Source organism: Pteropus vampyrus, unplaced genomic scaffold (genome assembly GCF_000151845.1).
Source record: "Pteropus vampyrus isolate Shadow unplaced genomic scaffold, Pvam_2.0 Scaffold36, whole genome shotgun sequence".
Lineage (NCBI taxonomy): Eukaryota > Metazoa > Chordata > Mammalia > Chiroptera > Pteropodidae > Pteropus > Pteropus vampyrus.
The window spans coordinates 1,813,215-1,833,841 of record NW_011888817.1 but is presented as its reverse complement, the minus strand read 5'-3'; the positions used below and the strand labels follow the sequence as shown (position 1 = coordinate 1,833,841).

General features: G+C 55.2%; 1 protein-coding gene across 1 annotated transcript in view; it reads left to right on the top strand.

Annotated features, from left to right (window-relative positions):
* Positions 1-20,627, top strand: part of HSPG2 (heparan sulfate proteoglycan 2) — a 65,005-nt gene that overhangs the window by 4,997 nt on the left and 39,381 nt on the right. Inside the window, exons 3-31 of the mRNA XM_023529396.1 lie at positions 68-126; positions 438-598; positions 2,156-2,284; positions 2,532-2,786; positions 2,878-2,997; positions 4,876-5,007; positions 5,171-5,315; positions 5,409-5,560; positions 5,655-5,801; positions 8,121-8,284; positions 8,766-8,945; positions 9,047-9,243; positions 9,337-9,484; positions 10,184-10,311; positions 10,640-10,726; positions 10,819-10,877; positions 11,041-11,108; positions 12,007-12,147; positions 12,264-12,440; positions 12,614-12,793; positions 12,914-13,032; positions 13,677-13,788; positions 13,967-14,080; positions 14,161-14,288; positions 14,636-14,722; positions 15,296-15,345; positions 15,665-15,759; positions 16,036-16,176; positions 16,531-16,722. Of these exons, the coding sequence (XP_023385164.1) occupies positions 68-126; positions 438-598; positions 2,156-2,284; positions 2,532-2,786; positions 2,878-2,997; positions 4,876-5,007; positions 5,171-5,315; positions 5,409-5,560; positions 5,655-5,801; positions 8,121-8,284; positions 8,766-8,945; positions 9,047-9,243; positions 9,337-9,484; positions 10,184-10,311; positions 10,640-10,726; positions 10,819-10,877; positions 11,041-11,108; positions 12,007-12,147; positions 12,264-12,440; positions 12,614-12,793; positions 12,914-13,032; positions 13,677-13,788; positions 13,967-14,080; positions 14,161-14,288; positions 14,636-14,722; positions 15,296-15,345; positions 15,665-15,759; positions 16,036-16,176; positions 16,531-16,722 (3,867 nt within the window). The remainder of the gene's footprint in view (positions 1-67; positions 127-437; positions 599-2,155; positions 2,285-2,531; positions 2,787-2,877; positions 2,998-4,875; positions 5,008-5,170; positions 5,316-5,408; positions 5,561-5,654; positions 5,802-8,120; positions 8,285-8,765; positions 8,946-9,046; positions 9,244-9,336; positions 9,485-10,183; positions 10,312-10,639; positions 10,727-10,818; positions 10,878-11,040; positions 11,109-12,006; positions 12,148-12,263; positions 12,441-12,613; positions 12,794-12,913; positions 13,033-13,676; positions 13,789-13,966; positions 14,081-14,160; positions 14,289-14,635; positions 14,723-15,295; positions 15,346-15,664; positions 15,760-16,035; positions 16,177-16,530; positions 16,723-20,627) is intronic.

Below are 20,627 nucleotides of genomic sequence, written 5' to 3'. Positions count from 1 at the left end.
GTGGTAGGGCAGGACTGAGGATGGGGTGAGGGTATCCAGAGGCTGATGGTGCTGTGTCCCTCCCCAGCTGGAGTCAGAGTACTTGAAGATTCCCGGAGACCAGATTGTCAGTGTGGTATTCATCAAGTGAGAAGGGTCCCCGGGGGCTGGCAAGGGACTGAGGGGTAACTCAGAGGGAGCTGACAAGAATGGAGAAAAGCCTGGGTACCAAGAGGGATGCAGGAGAGATCTAATCGGGTTCATCTCTATTGGTGGAAATTCAGGAATTGGTGGGGGTGCAATTTGGACCTTAACTTGCTCTGCTGGGCGTACAGGCTGTCCAGGAGCAGGGCAAGGGTCAAGTGATCAGGCCTGAGCATCAGGCAGGGGCCTGAGGGAGGAGCTGAGACTTTAGGCATCTTCCTCACCCTGCTCCCCTGCCCCATGCCCATCCCTAGGGAGCTGGACGGCTGGGTCTTTGTGGAGCTGGATGTGGGCTCCGAAGGGAACGCGGATGGGGCTCAGATTGAGGAGGTGCTGCGCACTGTCATCTCCAGTGGCTCAATCGCCTCCTATATCACCTCTCCCCAGGGATTCCAATTCCGACGCCTGGGCACAGGTGAGCCTATCCTGGGGCCTGGAGTCACTTCCCCCAGTTTCTCAGACTCATATGGGTCCCCTTTGAGTGTCCCCACCATGGGCTCTCTTAGCTTGGGCTAAGAGAGGGACAGAGAGCTCACCACCTTATGAGTCCGCCCCATCAGTATAATCTGTTTCCTCTACCATATACCCATTAGACCCAACTTCTGCTCTCTATCAACCTCTATACATTACCAAGTCCTTTCTTCATACAGTACTTTCAGGTCCAAAACACTTTTGTGTTTAATAATAACCAACAGTTATTTACTGAGCACCGATTATATGCTAAGCCCTCTGTAAGGCCTTTATTTCCAGCCTCCCATTCAGTGTTCACAATAGTTCCTGTGAAGTAGATGTTATTCCTCCTGTTATAGAGATAAGGGTAATGAGGCCCAGACAGGAAAAATGGCTTGTTTAAATTCACATACACAGATAGTGGAAAAGCCGGAGTTTAAATCAAACCCTGTGTCTATGCCAGTCTTGCCAGAACCTATGAGGAGATGAGATGAGAAACAGATAGCAGCTGAGGCTCAGAGAGACTAGGAACGGGCCCGAAGTCACACAGCTATTGGATGTGAAGGCCTGGCCTCCTGCTCTCAGTCCGCCCAGGGTTCTTTTCACTGCACACTCGGGGTCCTGTTTTGACCCCCTGAGTCTTTTCTTCTCTAGGCCAAACAGTCCCAGTTCACTGGTTATGGTCCTCAACCCTGTCTCCATCTCGGTCCCCTCTCCTGGGAAGGCTCCAACATGTCACCATCTCTGACTCTGTGGAACCCAGAACTGAACAAACTCCACCCCTAGCATGATATAGCCCAATCAGAAAAAAATACTGAGACCATCACTTCCTTCATTCTGCACGGAAAACCTCAGTTAGTGCATTCGAAGATCAAGTTCGCTCTCTTGGCATCCCCAGAACCTGGTCTAAAGATTGCTGGGGAGCCAGCCCTCTTCTCCCCACATTTCAATGAGTCTTCCTGGCTAGAGATGGTGGGACGGGCCTAGCTCCGCCCTGCAGCCCACAGCTTCCAGGTCCCAGGTGGGACGACTGCTGATCACACCTTCCTTTCCAGCACAGACACCCCCGCCCCCCCTGGCCGCCGTGGCGGCCGCAGTGACACCAGGTGAGAGTGTAAGCCAGACCCAGGCCCAGCCTAGTAACTAAAGTTAATGGATGGAGGGGAAGGAAGGACGAGAGCAAGATGGCTGGGCATAGCCCACAAGCCACCCCACCTCCCCTTCCTCTTTGTCCTTGCTGGGCTAGGTTGTGGCTTGCATGCGTGTGATGTGGTGGATGCATGTGTGTGGCATGCCAACTGTGTGTGGGGTCTGTGTTAGGGCTGAGTAAGGCTATTGCCACATACCCCACGTCCTGTGTGTGCTGCAGATGTATCCACCACATGCTCTTTTCCCTCACTGAGTCTGCCAGAAACCACGTGGCCTGACACAGGGCACCGATGCCCACTCCCAGCCATGCAGTGCCTGTGCTGACCTTTCACCAACCTTCCACCTGCCTCTCTGACTCCCTCCAACCCCACAGTGCCCCAGATCTCGAGAGTCTGCACTGATACCGAGTTTGCCTGCCACAGCCACAATGAGTGCGTGGCCTTGGAGTATCGCTGTGACCGGAGGCCTGACTGCAGGGACATGTCTGATGAGCTCAATTGTGGTGAGGGGGGCTGTCTGGGGCACAGCGGCCTGCAGACGCCAGGGGAGGGTCAGGGTATGCCTGGGCCTCCAAGTCAATCCGGGCTGTGAAGTTTTGATGTAGGCAGAGGGGTCCAAGGGAGGTTGGCAGGGACACGGAAGGGTGACAACAGGGCCAGGGGCACTAGGTGCAGCATGGAGAGTCTGGAGAATGTTGGGGGCAAGGAAGCCACCCCTTCATTCCAACACCAAGTGGGCTCTGTCTACAGAGGAGCCAGTCCCAGAACTCAGCCCCATCCCACCCCTGCTGGTGGAGACACCATCTACATCGCCCCAGCCGGAGGCAAGCACCCCGTGGCCACTACCAAGCATCCCTGCTCCCCATCATCTGCTCCCCAGTCCAGGTGGGCTCGTGCCCTGTGGGCCTCACGAGGCCACATGCCGCAGTGGGCACTGCATTCCTAAAGATTATGTCTGTGATGGGCAGGAAGACTGCAAGGACGGCAGTGATGAGCTGGACTGTGGTGAGGACCGGGCAGAATGGAGGTGGGGGCGCGGGGTGTGGGGGAGCTGGCTGGGGGAGGGTCTCTGGCGAACCCTGCTTGGTCCACCCAGGCCCTGCTCCGCCCTGTGAGCCCAATGAGTTCCCCTGTGGAAATGGGCACTGTGTCCTCAAGCTGTGGCGCTGTGATGGTGACTCTGACTGTGAGGACCACACCGATGAGGCCGACTGCCGTGAGTGTCCCAGGCACCTCCAGGTGCCCCTGCCCCACCCAGGCCTAGGTGCCCATGCCCCAGCCTTTCTGGGGCAGGTTTGTTTGCTCTTTCTGAGTGGTAAAGGCCCTGGGGACAAATTTTAAGGTTTATTTCTCTCTATCCCCAGCAGTGAGGGCCCTTGGCTCTGAGTTGGCCTTTGCAGCAAGTAGTGTGGCCAGACTGCCGTGGTTAATGTCTCTGTCTCTTTACTTCTTTCCTTTGTTACCATTAATCTTGTCTTTGTTATTTATGCTTGTGTGTGGGTCAGAGCAGTAGCTAAGAGGGATTGATACACCGAGTCCCTGATGTATGTAAGTCAAAGCCTTCCCCTCGTGGGCCTAGAGGTTTTTTACCTAGAGATGGTTCCGAGTTATTTTGTTCCTCTATCATCCCTGCTCTTAATCTGTCCATCCATCTACTGTCCATCTGTCCATCCATTTATTTGTTCAATAGCCTTCCTCTCATCCATCTCTCTATTCATTTATCATCTGTCCATTGTCTATCTTTCCCTCTCTCCATCCATCCATCTATCCATCTAGTCATCCATATAGCCAATATCTTTTCCTCCCTCCTGTCCATCTATCTAACCATCCATCTAGCAAGTGCCCATCCATCCATTTGCTATCCATTTATCTAGTCAATGTAATCGGCCTTATGACAGTTAAACGGGTGAGGCTGGAGAGTCAGAGACCATATAAGATAGCATCTCGTGTGTCCTGTCCTATGAGATGAAGCCTGGGGCTTGTTAGTCCGAGACCGAGGATAATCTTCAAATCATTTCTCTGTGATCATGGGTCACATGTCTGAGTGCATATTGACATTTCTACTATCTACTGATCCAGCTTCTCCTCCTTACCTTCCCTCACCCACCCTACTCCAAAGCAAACACTGGAGAGAGATAGCGTCGTGCCTCAGACTGGCAGCATTTTATGATGCCCTTTCTGTGACTCTAAGCTTGCCTGACTACATGGCCCCTGGGGAAAGAGAAAGTAATTGAGGGCTTTAGTTGAAAAGCCCTTCTCAGAGATCTCTGCCGGAAACAGTCAAAGAAGGTCCTTGTTGACAGCACAGAACAGAGAGCTCCAAAGCTGGATGGCCTTGGGACTTGCAGGGTATTGGGACAGAGGTCCCAGAGATAATGTGAGTAGACAGCTGCCTTCTGACCTTTTCCTTCTCTGTAGATGTATGGCTTCCACTCCTGCACCACTCTGCCCTCTCCACTTCTGTCCATGTGTCTGTCCCAAGCTCAGTCTTTCCGAGGAAGAAAATCAGTCATTCTGTCCACTAGAAATGCCTAGCTGAGGCCCAGCCCTGGTGCCAGGCTAACTCTAGGCCTCTGGCCAGTCTGTAGGTGGCTGCCTCAGGTCAGGTGCCACCCCTGGACCAGTAGAGTGGTACAGAGCAGCAAGGTCTGAGCTGTGGCAGGCCCCTTGCAAGGGCTTTCCAGTAGAGAGAACTGCCCTGGGTATTACCTAGAGTCCACAGATACTGAGATATTGGCCCCTTTGGCTATGCCTTTGGCAGGGGCCTTGTGCTTCTGAAGGTGGCCAAATGTGGGAGAAACTGAGTGACTATGACATGCCAGGTATACTCTGTTTTGGGGAACGCAGGTTGAGTGAGTGGTGGGGACAGGGCAATGTGATGGAGCCGTTAATGGCCGACTGGTGACCGTGATATTGTGGGCAGTGTTGTGGCAGCCGTGTCAGGGCACCTGTGTGTCATGTGAGCAAGATGACAGACCCTGAGAACACCTGGGGAAGGTGGACAGGGCGGATTGGGTGGGCATAAGTCAGAAGTGGGAGTGGTCCTTCCTAAGGGCAGTGCCCACTGCCCACACCAGCTGGCTCTATCCCCCAGCTGCCAAGCGCCCCGAGGACGTGTGTGGGCCCACGCAGTTCCGCTGTGTCTCCACGAACACGTGCATTTCAGCCAGCTTCCACTGTGATGAGGAGAGCGACTGTCCCGACCGAAGCGACGAGTTTGGCTGCAGTGAGCAGGGAGCTGGGGGCGAGCGGGGGGCCTGGGGCTGGGGGCCAGGTTCCCTCTGCACAGTCTCAGCTTCGACTCTCCCCCACCTGACTCCTCTGAGCCATTCCCCGCGCTACGTCTCCCTTTGCTTCTCACAACTCTCACTCCTGCTCCCATCTCCCAGTGCCCCCCCAGGTGGTGACCCCTCCCCAGGAGTCAATCCAGGCTTCCCGGGGCCAGACAGTGACGTTCACCTGTGTGGCCATCGGTGTCCCCACCCCCATCATCAACTGGCGGCTCAACTGGGGCCACATCCCTTCTCATCCCAGGTGCGGCTCTGGGCCCAGGCAGGGACTGGGAGTGTAGGGGAGGCTGGGCTAGTGCCCCAGGCCTGACCCTGCCTCTGTCTCCGTGCCCACCAGGGTGACAATGACCAGCAAGGGAGGCCGTGGCACGCTAACCATCCGAGACGTGAAGGAGGCAGACCAGGGAGCCTACACCTGTGAGGCCATGAACTCCCGAGGAATGGTGTTCGGCATTCCTGACGGTGTCCTGGAGCTCATTCCCCAGCGAGGTACCACGGACGGGCTGGAGGGTGCTGGGCGTGGGCTGGAGTGGTGGCCGCCTGTGGGGGGCCGGCTACAGCCCACTGCCATGCCGCCCAGCAGGGCCCTGCCCCGATGGGCACTTCTACCTGGAGCACAGCGCCTCCTGCCTGCCCTGCTTCTGCTTTGGAGTCACCAGCGTGTGCCAGAGCAGCCGCCGCTTCCGAGACCAGATCCGGTTGCGTTTTGACCAGCCCCATGACTTCAAAGGTGCATTGCCGGGTGGGCAGGTGCCGTGGTGGGCGGGGGCCAGGCACCAGGCTCCAGTGGGCTTAGAGGGAGGGCAGGTGGGAGAACAGCGTGCACAGGGGGCCAGGTTCGGGGAGGGACCCAGGGTTGCTGAAGAAATGCTGAGCCCTGTAAGAAGAGCATTTCAAGAGGAAAATATTTTTTGGAAAAGCCAAATCCACACTTGATATTTGCCTGTTTCAGGTTTTGAAGAGAATGGGCTCTGGAGCCAGATTCCTGGTTCAGATTCTTACTCTGACCCTTACTACCTATGTGCCTTTGGTCAAGTCCCTATCTTGTGTCTCAGTTTTCTTATTTACAAAATTGGGGAGAAAATAATAAGTACCTACCTCCCAGGTTGTTATAAGGACTTAATGGGTTAATATGTCAGCCTCTCAGAATAGTGCTTGGTCCGTGGTAAGTGCCCAGTACATATTCCCTGATGTCATCCTTATCCTGACAGACTGAGAGGTAACATTGTCCCCGGAGAGCGTAGGAGCCCAGGCTTTGGCACCTTCTTAGCCTAAGGCTGACCTCCAGCTGCGCCAATTACTGCCTATGTGACTTTGGACAAGTTTCTTGGTTTCTCTGGGCCTCTTTTCCCAAACATAAAGTCAGGAAGCTGGACACTATTCTCTGGCTCTGAGAGACAGAAAGTCGTGGGCCCAGACATCAAAAGCCCCAGGTTCAAGTTCCAGCGCTGTTATTTACCACCTGACGTCAAGCGGCCCCTCATCTCATTTCCTTCATTACAGAAGTTAAAATGCAAGTAGAGGGCTTAGCACCTGACACAGTAAACATTCAACAAATATTGCTTATTATGTCCTTTCGTTGGTTGAGGAACCTCAAAGTGACTCATAAAATGTAATTACCTCTCAAAGTTGTCCCCTAGTATACTTAGAATAATAATGGCCATAGCCACCATTTCTCAAGCACCGAGTTGGCACTGTGGCTTGATTTGCACAGTCCTTGGGTAGCCAGTAGTCCTGGCAAGGTTGGGGCTATTTTTACTGTTTTCAGAGGAGGCTCCCGGAGCTCTGAAAGATTATGGGATTTCCCTCGAGACATACAGCTATTTAGAGGCAGAACTGGAACCCAAGCCTGTCTGTTTGGAATCGGGGTGGACAGGGATTCCAAGGCAATTAGGTGTCCTGTTTGTGGATAGAGGGGGCCTGAAAACATCCCTGGACGAGAGGGACAAAGGCAGGTGTGGGGCAGTATAGCCTGGTCTTGGGGGCTATGTGTGGTCATTCTGCAGATGAGGGGCTGGACTCCTCCCTGGTTGCAGGAGCACATTTAGTTAGGATCAAGGGGAAAAGCTGTTGGCAGACACATGTAGACGCAGAGGAAGGAAAACTTTCTAAGAGTCAAAACTGTCCAGACTTGAGTGGGACTGCCTTTGGAAGTAATGAGCTCCCCATTCCTTAGAGCTGTCTAGTGTGGTACTCACCAGCCACATGTGGCTATTTAAATTTAAATAAATTAATTCAGTTCCTCAGCACTCAAGGCACATTTCATGTGTTTAGTAGCCACAGTAGTTGGAAAGTACAGATACAGGGCATTTTTATCATCACAGATAGTTGGTGCTGCTCTGAGATCTGGGAGGGTGCTGTAGAGAGAATTCCTCTGTGTGTGTGTGTGCGCGTGTGTGTGTGTGTAGGAGAGGGTTGGACCAGATGACCTGTTAGAGTAACAGCAACAATAACAGCTAACCATCCAACAGCAACAACACCTGATTTTTTGAGCACTTCCTTTGTGCCACGCTCTATTTTAAGCATTTTATATGAGGTTGCTCATTTTATCTTTCTAATAACCCTCCAGGGCAAGCTACTATTACCTCATTTTATAAATAGGGAAACTGAGGCCTTTGCCCAGACTCACATCTGGAGGGAAGTAGAACCAAGACTTAGGTGCCTGTTCTTCCGCCCTCTGTAGCTCTCTACTGCCCCCCCAGGGATGTTTTAACCCTGACAGTCCATGGATCTACTGACAAGCAAAAGACCCTGAGAAGTCCTGCTGTAAAGAATGCCTTTGACCTTTCTTTGACTCTGTGGTTCCCAAGTGGTTCTTAACCATCATTCCACAGCATTTACCTTCCCTAGAGCATACTTTGAGAAATGTTCCTCCAGACCTTCAGGAGGAGGAAAAATCTTTTTTTTTTTACTTTGGAGGAAAGATTAAAGTTCTCTCTAAACTACATTTCTTCCAGAACTCCCCACCTTTCTGGATTTCCACCCCTCGAGGTGGGTGTCTCAGGCATATGTGTGCTGCAGCCCTCACCCCTCCCTCTCGCCACCGCAGGTGTGAACGTGACGATGCCTGCACAGCCCGGCATGCCACCCCTCTCCTCCACCCAGCTGCAGATCGACACCGCTCTGCAAGAGTTCCAGCTGGTCGACCTGTCCCGACGCTTCCTGGTCCACGATTCTTTCTGGGCTCTGCCTGAGCAGTTCCTGGGCAACAAGGTGAGGGCCGGGATAAGAATAGGGCCAAGCCCCTCCCCACATGCCCAGAACCTGCCTGGGTTCCGCTCCCTCTGAAGTTCATGGGCAGCAGGGCAGACTCAGCTGTGGGGAAGAACGCGGTCGTGCCCAGCACAGCCCCCGTGGGCAGCAGCTCGTTCATCCTGCCTGTCTCCTCCCACCCTCCGGGTCAGAATGCTGACTCAGCCTTCACAAAGCCCTCCCATACCACCCCACTCCTGGGCTGGGTTCAGAGCCCATCCTCTGGCCTACCTGGGCACCTTTTACACAGCATTATCATGTCCCCACCACAATGGACTGAGCACCCCAAAGGCAGAGCCCAGGTCCCATCTGTCTCTGCTCCCCTGTGCCTAGCTCTGTGCCAGGCACACAGTGAGTACCATGTCTTCAGAGTGAAGGAGGAAGGGGATAACTGGACACATGCCCATGGCTGTCCTGCCCTGATCTGCCCTGTCTTGGCCAGGTGGACTCCTACGGTGGCTTCCTGCGCTACAAGGTGCGCTATGAGCTGGCACGGGGCACACTGGAGCCAGTGCAGCGGCCAGACGTGGTCCTCATGGGTGCCGGGTATCGCCTACTCTCCCGGGGCCACACGCCCACCCAACCCAGTGCTCTGAACCAGCGCCAGGTCCAGTTCTCCGAGGTGGGTAGTACCTGAGCCCTCAGGGGTGGGGGTCCCGGGAATACAGGTTGGGCAGGTTCTGATGCGTGACCCCCTCCCCCACCACCTTTGTTTGCACCCAGGAGCACTGGGTCCATGAGTCTGGCCGGCCAGTGCAGCGGGCAGAGATGATGCAGGTGCTTCAAAGTCTTGAGGCCGTGCTCATCCAGACAGTGTACAACGCCAAGATGGCCAGCGTGGGGCTGAGCGACATCGCCATGGATACCACCGTCACCTACACCACTAGCCATGGCCGTGCCCACAGTGTAGAAGAGTGCAGGTGCCTGACCCAGCAGGAACCCCGACAAGGATAAGGGAGAAACAGTAGGGTCTCACAGTTTCTGTAGCCACTGTCTCAATCCTGTCCCCACAGATGCCCCATTGGCTATTCTGGCTTGTCCTGCGAGAGCTGTGATGCTCACTTCACCCGGGTACCTGGTGGGCCCTACCTGGGCACCTGCTCTGGCTGCAACTGCAATGGCCACGCCAGCTATTGTGACCCTGTGTACGGCCACTGCCTGGTGAGTAGTGCCAGCTGGCACTTGGACACTGGCTAGGGGCAGGGGGCAAAGGCAAGGAGGGAGGCCCAAGCTGAGGCTTCCTTGTGTCTACACAAGTTTAGCCCAGCCTCCAGAATGACTGCCATGGCTGCCAGACAAGCTATCATGACCTCTGGATGTATTAAGAGAAATATAATGTCTAGATAAGGGAGGTGAAAGTCCTACTCTCTTCCTGGTCAGACCAATCCTGGAGAATCCTATGTAAAGCATGGCCCTTAGCAGGGCGGCCCTAAGGGGAAGGAGCCTATAAATCATACGTTATTTCTTACAGATAGTGGAGAGAGGTGGGATTGTGGGCTGATAGAAAGCCGGGGAACACTGTTATCTCCAAATCTCTGAAGAGCCATCAGGGGTAGAAGGAACAGACTCCAGAGGGCAGGCCTGGCCCGTGGGCACAGATTGGAAGAGGAAGGCAAGTTTAGGTCAGTGTGGAATCTTCTATGGGACAGGCTGCATGTGAGGCGATGAGGTACTCATGAGGATGCAGCTGCATGCCCTCTGGCCCACAAAGCTGTGGAGTAATTCCAGCACAGTGGCAGAGGCAGAGCCAGACAGCCGCAGAGGCCCACCCTCAAGGAGCCCATTGGTCCAGTAGGGCCCCACACTGGGGGCAGAGGACTGCTCTAGAGACCCTGAGCCACTCTCTTTCCTTCTTTCCAGAACTGCCAGCACAACACCGAGGGACCACAGTGCAACAAATGCAAGGCCGGCTTCTTTGGGGATGCCACAAAGGCCACGGCTACTGCCTGCCGGCCTTGCCCTTGCCCATACATCGATGCCTCCCGCAGGTAGGACCCACCTCAGGGGGAGCGGGCGGTGCCGCAGGCTAGGGGCATACTCTGGGCAGGGAGGTAGGAGACCTGGGTCAAATCCTAACTAACCTGGCCACTAAATTGTTCTATGCCCCTTGACTTCTCCGGTTCTTTTCCATATAATGGGCCCATCTGCCTTCCTAGTGTTGCTATGAAGCTGCAGATCATGAACAGATGGACGGAGAGGTGATATCATGCTTCAAGCCTGCTTGTGTCCATGTGATAGCTCAGAGTGGGATTGTAAGACCTTGCCTGGCCCATCATTGCAGCCCTGCCCCATGTCCTATCCACTCGATCCCCACAGATTCTCAGATACCTGCTTCCTGGACACAGATGGCCAAGCCACGTGTGACGCATGTGCCCCAGGGTACACAGGCCGCCGCTGTGAGAGGTAATGGAGGTTGGTGGAGGCTGAGGGAAGCAGGTCATACTCGGAGAGGGGGCGGTATGAAAATGCCACTGACAACCTGTTCTCTCCCCCAGTTGTGCCCCTGGATATGAGGGCAACCCCATCCAGCCAGGCGGGAAGTGCAGGCCCACCAGTGAGTATCGCAGCCACCGTCCCTTGGCATCTCCCTGGGCTGCCCACCAGGCCCCAGACCTGAAGCCCATGATCTTTGGGGAGCGCCGCATTCTGCCCCTGTCTGCCTAGACAATGCTTATCCCGTTCCCACCTGCCTGCCAACACCTGCTTTGTGCTTCCAGACCAGGAGATTATACGCTGCGATGAGCGAGGCAGCTTGGGGACCACTGGGGAGGCCTGCCGCTGTAAGGTACACATGCCTCTCCTACCCCACCCCGGGGGCCTTGGGTCCTGGCACACGGCTGGGAGAGGGAGGAAGGAGCCTCCAGCCTTTCCGCAGCTCCCTTGGCCAGCGGGTAGTAGCCTAGTTGGAGGCTAATGGGCCTGGCTGGCTAGTTTTCCCCCTCATGAGAGATGGCCTAGCATCAGCATCAGGAAGGAACACTTGTTGGGAGTCGGGTGACCCAGGTTCAAATCTCAGATCCTTTGCTAGTTGTTCTTTTTGCAGCCATTGTTATCTGTACTGCACGTTTGCTTTTACCATACTTTAATTCTCACACGGACACGGCGACATAAGAATTAGCCTTGCCAATTTACAGGTGAGGAAATAGAGGCTCAGCGGAGGGAGATCATTCGCATTAAGAATGTCAGTGGAAAAGAACTGGACAGATTTTGGAGTCAAGCACCCCTGACCTTAAATCCAGAGTGGATTAGCAAGCCGAGTGACCTTGCGTAAATCATTTCCCATTCCTAAGCCTGTTTCCTCATGTGAAGCAGAGAAATATCACATACCTCTCAAAGTACTTAGAGAAGAGTTAAATGGGATGATGGTTGAGCAGAAACTAGCACAGTGCATGAAACACTTCATAAACAGTCGCAGTAATTATTTTAAATCTAAATCTATATTTCAAATCTAAATTTATTTTTGAGCCCCCTAGCAACCAAAGAGAAAAAGGAAAAATGATTGGTTGCATAAGCCCCCGTTAACTGAGTTATTCTTCACATGGTGGCAAACCCTTCATACACGTGCTCTTTCTGTGGCTCCCCCTGGCCTTGGGTCCCCATCTAGAATGTGGGCAGATTAGGATGGAAGCTCCAGGCAGCCCCTCCCGTGGGCCATCCTGCAGCTCCCAGCTCTGTGCCTGCAGAACAACGTGGTGGGGCGCCTATGCAACGAATGTGTCCCTGGCTCTTTCCACCTGAGTACCGGCAACCCCGACGGCTGCCTCAAGTGCTTCTGCATGGGCGTCAGTCGCCAGTGCACCAGCTCCTCTTGGAGCCGTGACCAGGTACCTATGCGAGGCGGGTGGTCGGGCAATCAGGCAGGATCTCCAAGCCCTGGGCTGGGTGCATCAAGTGCCAGTCCCAGGCCGCAGCCCCATCCCGGCCTCTTCTCCCATCCCAGGTGCATGGGGCCTCCGAGGAGCCCTCTCAGTTCAGCCTGACCAATGCCGCAGGCACCCACATCACCACCCTGGGCATCTCATCCCCCACGCCCGGAGAACTGGCCTTCTCCTCGTTCCAGCACCTCTTGTCTGGACCTTACTTCTGGAGCCTCCCTTCGCGCTTCCAGGGGGACAAGGTGGGTAGGGACTGGGAAGAGAAAGGGAATTCTAAGCAGCAGGGACATTCTAGGCGAAGGCTCAGAAGCAGGGGTGTCGTGGTGCCTTCGGAGAAGAGGTGGAAGAGGTGGCTGCGGCAGTGGGAGGGCCCAATCGTGGGGGCCCCAGCTGAGCGCTTTCTACCGTGTCCCAGGTGACCTCCTATGGAGGAGAGCTACGCTTCACAGTGACCCAGCAGCCCCAGCCTGGCTCCCTGCCCCTGCACAGGCAGCCATTGGTAGTACTGCAAGGCAATGGCATTGTCTTGGAGCATCACCCTTCCCAGGAGCCTAGCCCTGGCCAACCCACCACCTTCACTGTGCCCTTCCGGGAGGTGAGCAGCATTGTCTCTGGAGCCTTTGGGGGAGGGGGCGGGCCCCCTGTTCCTCCCACTCAGAGGTGTCATTATCCCAGGATGTCAGGAGTTGTAGCGCATGTGTCCTTTCCTTGGCAGCAAGCATGGCAGCGGCCTGATGGGCAGCCAGCCACACGGGAGCACCTGCTGATGGCACTGGCGGGCATCGACACACTCCTGATCCAGGCATCCTACAGCCAGCAGCCAGCCGAGAGCAGGTGTCTGGGGCCAGGGCAGTAGAACAAAAGAGAGTTTGGGCAGGTGGCTCCTGTCTAAGCAGTGCAATGTGGTACAGCCAGACTGCCAGCTCTACCTCTTACAGGCTGTGTGGCTGTTCTGTGCCTCATTTTTCCCATCTGTAAAATGGAGACTGTAACAGTGCCTTCCTCACAGGGCTTGTCTCAGGTCGGGATCCCTAGAAGCAAAGCCTGAGAGAGAGATTGGGGTACACGCGATTGACAAGGGAAACCTGGGAGGGACAGAGATGGGGAGGGACACAGGAGGGGAAAGTGGCCAGGCAAGGAAGTGATTTCAGGGAAAACCTCAGCCTCATCCCTATGATGCTCTGCAGAGTCATCTTGCTTTGAGGCAAAGAGGCTTTTGTACCCTGGGTCAGTCTGTCATTGGTCACCCAGGAGAGCACAGAGTAGTGTGACCTTTCTGGGTGAGGAAGTCACATTCTCTGGAGGAAGTTGCAGGTTTAAGCCATTTGCCACAGCCCTCGCAGCAGCTGGGGGATGAGTGGACATCCAGTAGCATCACAACGGGGCAGTTGGGAGGGTGAATGAGATCATCGCCTATAGGACTCCAGGGATGCCTGGCACAGAGTGAGTGCTCATTCGTAGGGGCTTGTCACATCCAGGATCTCTGGCATCAGCATGGACGTGGCTGTACCGGAGAACACCGGCCAGGACCCTGCACTGGAAGTGGAGCAGTGTACCTGCCCACCTGGGTACCGTGGCCCATCCTGCCAGGTGAGCCCTGGGCCCTACACACCTGTCCAGCCAGCTTCCTCCATGGTGCTCTCCAGCTTCTCCTCCTTTAGGTCTCCCTACATCCCCAGGCCCACCTCAGCCCTGCTACCCAATGGTCCCTGCCCAGAACCCAGCCCTGCCGAGGAAGCCCCTCCCACTGCCATCTTCCTGCCCCCAGGACTGTGACACAGGCTACACACGCATGCCCAGTGGCCTCTACCTGGGCACCTGTGAACGCTGCAGCTGCCATGGCCACACGGAGGTCTGCGAGCCCGAATCAGGTGCCTGCCAGGTGAGTCCCGCCCTCCTTTCCTACCTCAGGGGCCTGTGGCCTTCAAGAGCCCAGCCTCAACCCACGCTCTGCCCCTCCAGGGCTGCCAGCACCATACCGAGGGCCCTCAGTGCGAGCAGTGCCAGCCAGGATACTATGGGGACGCCCAGCGGGGGACACCTCAAGACTGCCAGCCATGCCCATGCTATGGAGCCCCTGCTGCTGGCCAGTGGGTCCAGTCCCTGCCTGTACCTGCCCTTTCCTGAAATGTCCCGCTGCCCCCTCCCAGACCCCCTTCCTCCCAGGCCCTTCTGAGAGGCAGCGGTTAAGTCCTGGCCTTACCGCTTCTTTGGTGTGTCATTTTGTATAAGATACACTTCCCTTAACACTGGGCCTCAACTTCCTCATCTGAAATGGGGACAGTGATGTACTCCACCTTGGCCTTAGCACAATGCCTGGCAATGGCTGGATTCAGAACACCTTTGTTCACATGCCCACTCTTCCTCTCCCTTCTCCCCTGGTCTTGAAGGAAGAGCTGCTGACCTTTTAACTGGAAAATTTCCCCCACATTCTCAGAGCCACCCACACTTGCTTTTTGGACACAGACGGCCAACCTACCTGTGATGCGTGCTCCCCAGGCCACAGCGGGCGTCACTGTGAGAGGTGAGCCGGGTGGTGAACAAAATGGGGAGTGCTCAGGTGTAGCTGCCCCTGGAGTCAGGCTGGGCCCAGCCCTTCTGACCAGAAGGGACCAGAAGCCTTCTACTCACCTCACACAGGCCCCCAGAAAACAAGCAGGCACTCTCCCTGAGAGCCTAAACCGTGAGCCTGACATTTGAGACCTCCTCGAAGGTCTGGGCCTGCAGTTCGCCTCCAAGGCCCAGCACCCCCTGCCCCAGCCAGACCAGTCTTCCCAGAAAACCCCTCATTCTTGCGACGGTCCTAAATTCAAGGCCTAAATTGCAACGGTCCTACATTCAAGGTCCTAAATTCAAGGCCTAAATTCACAGTGATCACAGTGAGCATGATCACTGGGGCCTAGGGCATGTCCCTGCTCTTCCTCTTCCAGCTGTTTCCCCATCTGGAAAATGGGTGGGTTAGGCTAATAGATCCTTTCCGGTACTGTGAAGTCCCGAGTCCAATACAGGGCCTCCAGCACAGTGCCGGGCGCGCAGCAGGCTCTCTGCAGGATTCTGTGGTTCTGTCCTCCATTCAGGTGCTTTTTTTCCTCCACAGGTGTGCCCCAGGTTACTATGGCAACCCCAGCCAGGGCCAGCCATGCCGAAGTGAGTAGTGTTGGGGAGGCCTTCCGGGTCAGGCTCCCAGTCTCCCCCAGGGGTGGAGCTAGCAGACTTTTGTTCTCCTTTGACCTAGGACAAGTAACTTTACCTTTCTGAGCCTCAGCTTTTTTATCTGTAAAATGGGCTAGTAAAAGGTCCCCCTGCCCCGGAATGCTGCTGTGAATATGTAGAATGCCTACACATAGTAGGGGTTGAGAAATAAACAGTTCCTTTCGTAGCGGTGAGTTAGACGCCCAGGGGTGGTTGAAATGGGAGTGCTTGGTGGCGGGTTTGGGGTTCCAGCTGTGGCTTCCCTCCACTTCAGGAGACGGCCAAATGCCAGAGCCAATCGGCTGTGGCTGTGATCCCCAGGGCAGCGTCAGCAGCCACTGTGACTCTGCTGGCCAATGCCAGTGCAAGGTTAGTCCAAACCCCTGCCCTTGGGAAGGCCTTGAACCACAGCCACAGAGGTTGCCAGGCTTCCTTTCACTGTACCCTTGGAGCTATCCCTGTGCCCCTGCCACGCTTCCCCTGCCTCTCTCTGTCCCAGCTGACAGGAGTGGGGGCCTGGGCATGGGGGCAGCCGGGGTTCCCATAGCTGCCAGAAGTGACTGGAAAAGCTGGCCTCACAGGTAGCTGGAGGTGCGAGAGACCCAGCCAAGATCCTGACACCTACCTTTTCGTTCATCCTCCCAGGCCCAGGTGGAAGGCCTCACCTGCAGCCACTGCCGGCCCCACCACTTCCACCTGAGTGCCAGCAACCCCGATGGCTGCCTGCCCTGCTTCTGTATGGGCGTCACACAGCAGTGTGCGAGCTCCTCCTACACCCGCCACCTGGTAAGAGCCTATACATGCCCCAGCACTGGAGCAAGTCGGAAGCCTGGCCCAATGGTGTCCCCATTGCCTAAGGGGACACCTTTCTCTGTGCCCTCATTATTGCCTGTGGAAACACAGATCCCAACCCTCACCTATAACCTGTTACCCCCCGTGACTCCATTATTGCTTATGTCAGCACTCAATCCAACCACCCCTCTCCTTCCCCCAAATGTCTTCCTCACTCCTCCATTATTTCTGTCCCAGCCCTGATCTCAGCAACCCCCATTACCCACCCTAATGCCTTCCCATGCCCCTCCCCCACCAAGGTGCTGGCCCCAGGGCCCAGGCTGACACCCATCCTCCTTCTGCTGCCAGATCTCTACTCGCTTTGCCCCCGGGGACTTCCAAGGCTTTGCCCTGGTGAACCCACAGCGGAACAGCCGCCTGACAGGAGGCTTCACCGTGGAACTCGTGCCCGAGGGTGCCCAGCTCTCTTTTGGCAACTTTGCCCACCTTGGCCACGAGTCTTTCTACTGGCAGCTGCCGGAGACATACCAGGGAGACAAGGTATGATGTGCAGCAGGGGCTGGCAGGCCCTCCCTGATTATCAGCTCTGTGCCAGGCGCCTGCCAAGCCCTGGGGCTAATGGGGACTCAGAGTCATGTTGACTTTAGAGCAGTCTGGCCCAGCAGCCACGTTGCGGTTAAGTGCACAGCCTTTGGGGTCAGGTAGGCCTCGATCTAAACCCAGCACTGCCGCTTACCAGCTGACTGCCTTTTGATAAACCTCAGCTCCAGGGTGGCTGAGAGGATTGGAGATGGTGCCTGGCACATAGTAAGTGCTAACCCACTGATGATTATTAGCTTTCATGCAGCCCTCAAAACACAAGGACGGATGAGACAGTTTCAATTTCATTCATTTGGTCACACAAAATTCAACTGTGCTATTGGCTCTGTGCTTGGCGTTGAGCGTAATAATTCTCTTTATGGGTCACATTTACCGAGCTCGTACTCTCTGCTTGGCACTGTTCCGAGCACTTTGACATGTGACAAGTCACAGCTGTATGAGCTACGTACTGCTACTGCCCTATCTCATCAGTGAGGAAACTAAGGCGAGAGAGGTTAACTGGTCTGAGCTCCCACAGCTAGAAGGTGCTGATGCTGGGATCTAAACCCAGGTCAGAGGCTGCCCTTCAATACTACACTAGGCAGAGATGAACGTGTCTTTGCTGTTCCCAGTCCTGGTCCAATGGGGAGGTGATGGAGATGCTGGTGTTGTGGGGTGCAGGGTCAGGTTCCTTGAGCACTCAAGGCCACCTTGTGGCCCCCTGGGAAAGTGGCTCTTGGTCCAGGAGTACCCTGCTGGCTGAGGCCAGTGGTCAAGCAGATGTGTCCCTACCTCACGCCCAGGGTCCCAGGGAGGTCAGGGACACTTAAAAGGGGGAGACCCAAGGCTGCCTTGTCCCTGTTTCTTAGACAGACTCGAATATCGCAGCCTGCTTTCAGGGCTGGCTGCCTTCTAGTCCTTTCCCACTTCTCGGTTCCTCCTCTCCTGGCCTCCCCACCTGCCTCCCTGCTGCCCTGCCCTGCGGTTCCAGACCCCTCTCTCTGACTCCCCCCCCCCCGGCATTTCCCTGCACCCCACAGGGGGAGGCATACTTTGCGCGGATGCGCAGGGCTCACCAGGTAGGCCCCTGATCTGAGTGGTGTGAAGCTGATGTGACATGGGCATGGTGTGTTCTTGGATGCCCTCGGTCCTGCTTGGGGAGATGCCCGGTGCCCAAGGCAGTGTGGGTCTGCATGAACCCAGGTGGTGCTCGATGGCCCCACGACCAGGGCACTGCTGTACCCAAGCCCCGCGAAGCCAGGAGTTAGAGACAAGAGGGGTGTGTGTCTCATCCGCTGTGTGGTCTGGTCCTGGTGCCAACCATCTGTGGCCAGAGTGGTAGCTGAGGTGGCAGGGGAACTAACTCAATGCTAAACCACATGACCATACCTGGCCCCTAGGTTACCCTAGCACTGCCTCCCACGCAGCCTCCATCAACCCTCTCTGTGCGTATGCCCCGCCAGCAGCCTGGAATTAACCCCTGTGTGTCAGCCTGGAGAAAGGAGCATGCGTCTTTCTCCCAAATCAACATGGACCTGTCGGGCCACCATATCCACGGGGAGAGGACACTCCCCAGGGCTCCAGCTCCAGGGGCCTGGAAGGTCTGAGCTGGCTTATGCCCTCCACCCATCAGAACCGCACATCCCTCTCAGAGGAGCAGTTGCGGGTAGCTGTGACAGCTGGGAGGATCCCGGGGCTCCCAGAGGCCAGGGGCCGAGCACAGCAGCTATCACAGGTAACTCAGAGCCTGGCTGGCACAGGCCATGTCAGGGGCCCCAGGAAAGAGACCAGATAGCATAGTCCAAGCAGGAACCTTGAACCGAGGACCTGGCTTTCTTGGGCCATTTTCCCCCATGCGAGGCCAGGCCCCAGCCTGATGCCCAGTCCACTCCTGTGTTGCCCTTGGGAAATATTTCAGAGCCCTAAACGGCTGAGGTTGACACGTGGGCATGCGTGGAGCGTGAAGCCCAAGGAGTGGCCTCCCCGACGACAGACACTCTTAGGACTACCTTCAGTCCCTCTAGTGTGAGCTGGACAGAGCCGTCTGCCCCTCTCCTGCCAGGGGCACACTGGTGTAGGCTTCTCCCCGTAGTCAGCTGGGCCCATCCAAGGATAGCCCCACCAGGCTCATGAGGAGCAAGAGGATGATGGGTACAGGAGCCAGAGCATCAGGCATCAGCACTTGTGAACAGATAGCACAGGATCAGGCGACCAGCTAGGCCTGGTGCAGCCTGGGGGAAGGCAAAGCCTCATGGCACCCTTTCCGTCCCTCTCTGCTCCTTTTCTCCGTCCTCCCTCTCCCGGCCCCCCAGGTGGATGAGGCCCAGAGGCGGATGGATGCCGAGATCTGGCAACTCCTCTCCAGCTTTGCTGCTCGCCCCCATCCCCCTCCCCGGAGGCTTCCGCCCCATCCCCAGCCTGCAGCTGCTCTGCGGGCAGCCCCACCTTTCTCCCCCTCCTCTTCTTCCTCCTCAGTTCCTCTGTCTTCCTCAGCAGGCTCTCAGGTATGTGCCAAGGCACCCACCAAGGGACCCCTACCCACCACGTTTTCTAGACATGAGTTGTTTCTGAACCAACTTTACAGATTCTGCCATTTCTGCATACTACCTGGACTGTTATTTACTTCATATTTCCCTTTAAATGAATCATATGCCAACTCAGTTTTACTGCTTGTACATTTTTTAAGATTTTTGTTAAAATGCAGCTAACATACAATATTATATTAGTTTCAGGTATACACCATAGTTATTCAACATTTATATACCTGAAGAAGTGATTACCATAAGTCCAGGCCCATCTGACACCTTACAACACTATCACAATATTGACTATGGTCCCTATGCTGTACGTTACACCACTGTGACTTATTTGTTTTATACCTGAAAATTTGAACCTCTTATTCTCTTTCGCCTTTCCCCCCCTTTTTAAAAATTTTCAATCACAGTCGAGGTTCAATATTATTTTATATTAGTTTCAGGTGGGCTCAGTACTTACACAGTTTTAAGTACACATTAAAATGACCGCTAAATTTTAAAATGTTTTCTGGTGTGGCGCATCACTCACCTTGGGGTCCACAAGAGGCACGCACCAGATGTGAGGTGACACCCAAACCACGCCCAGCGAAAGCAGTTTGGGGTGTCCAGGTCCAGACAGGGGGAGCAAGATGTCCAAGAGCAAGGCCAGAACCTGGACTGTGAGGGTGGGGAGCTTCTACCCCTCTGCCTTTGTGGGTCCCCCCCGCCACCTGCTCCCTCAGCTCTCACTGCCTGTCCTTCTGTCCTAGTTCTCTCTGTCCTACGAAGGCTTCTCTCTGCTTCCCGAAAGCCTCTATTACTGGCAGCTGCCCCAAGCCTTCCTGGGGGACAAGGTAACAAGGAGTTGGTGGGTAATAGGGGTGTCACCGGATCCTAAAACATCAGAGGGCCTTTCGTCAAAGCTCTTTATGATAAAATGGGTAGATCGAGGCCCAGAGAGGAAAAGGGATTTGGCCTGGGGTGTCATGTTCAGGTCAATGTAGGGCTGAGGTTGGATCAGCTCAGCCCTTACTGTTCCGTGGCCGTAGGGCCCCGGCAAAGGGGCCGTCTTAATTGGGAGGTAGGCACCCCTTCTTTGGGCTCCCTTTATCCTGTATTCGGATCGCTAGCTCTTGGCACTTCATTCGTTCATTTGAGAAGCATTAATGAAGTACTTACTGTGTGCTGTATTGTATATGGGCAAGAGAAAAAAGGCGCTGGCCTCCAGAGCTCACTGTTAGTCTGAACGTCATGCTCGTCATCATCAGCATCGTCATCGTCATCGATTATTATTATTATTATTATTATTATTAGCATTAGCGTTAGCATTAGCATTAGTGTTAGTATTGACAT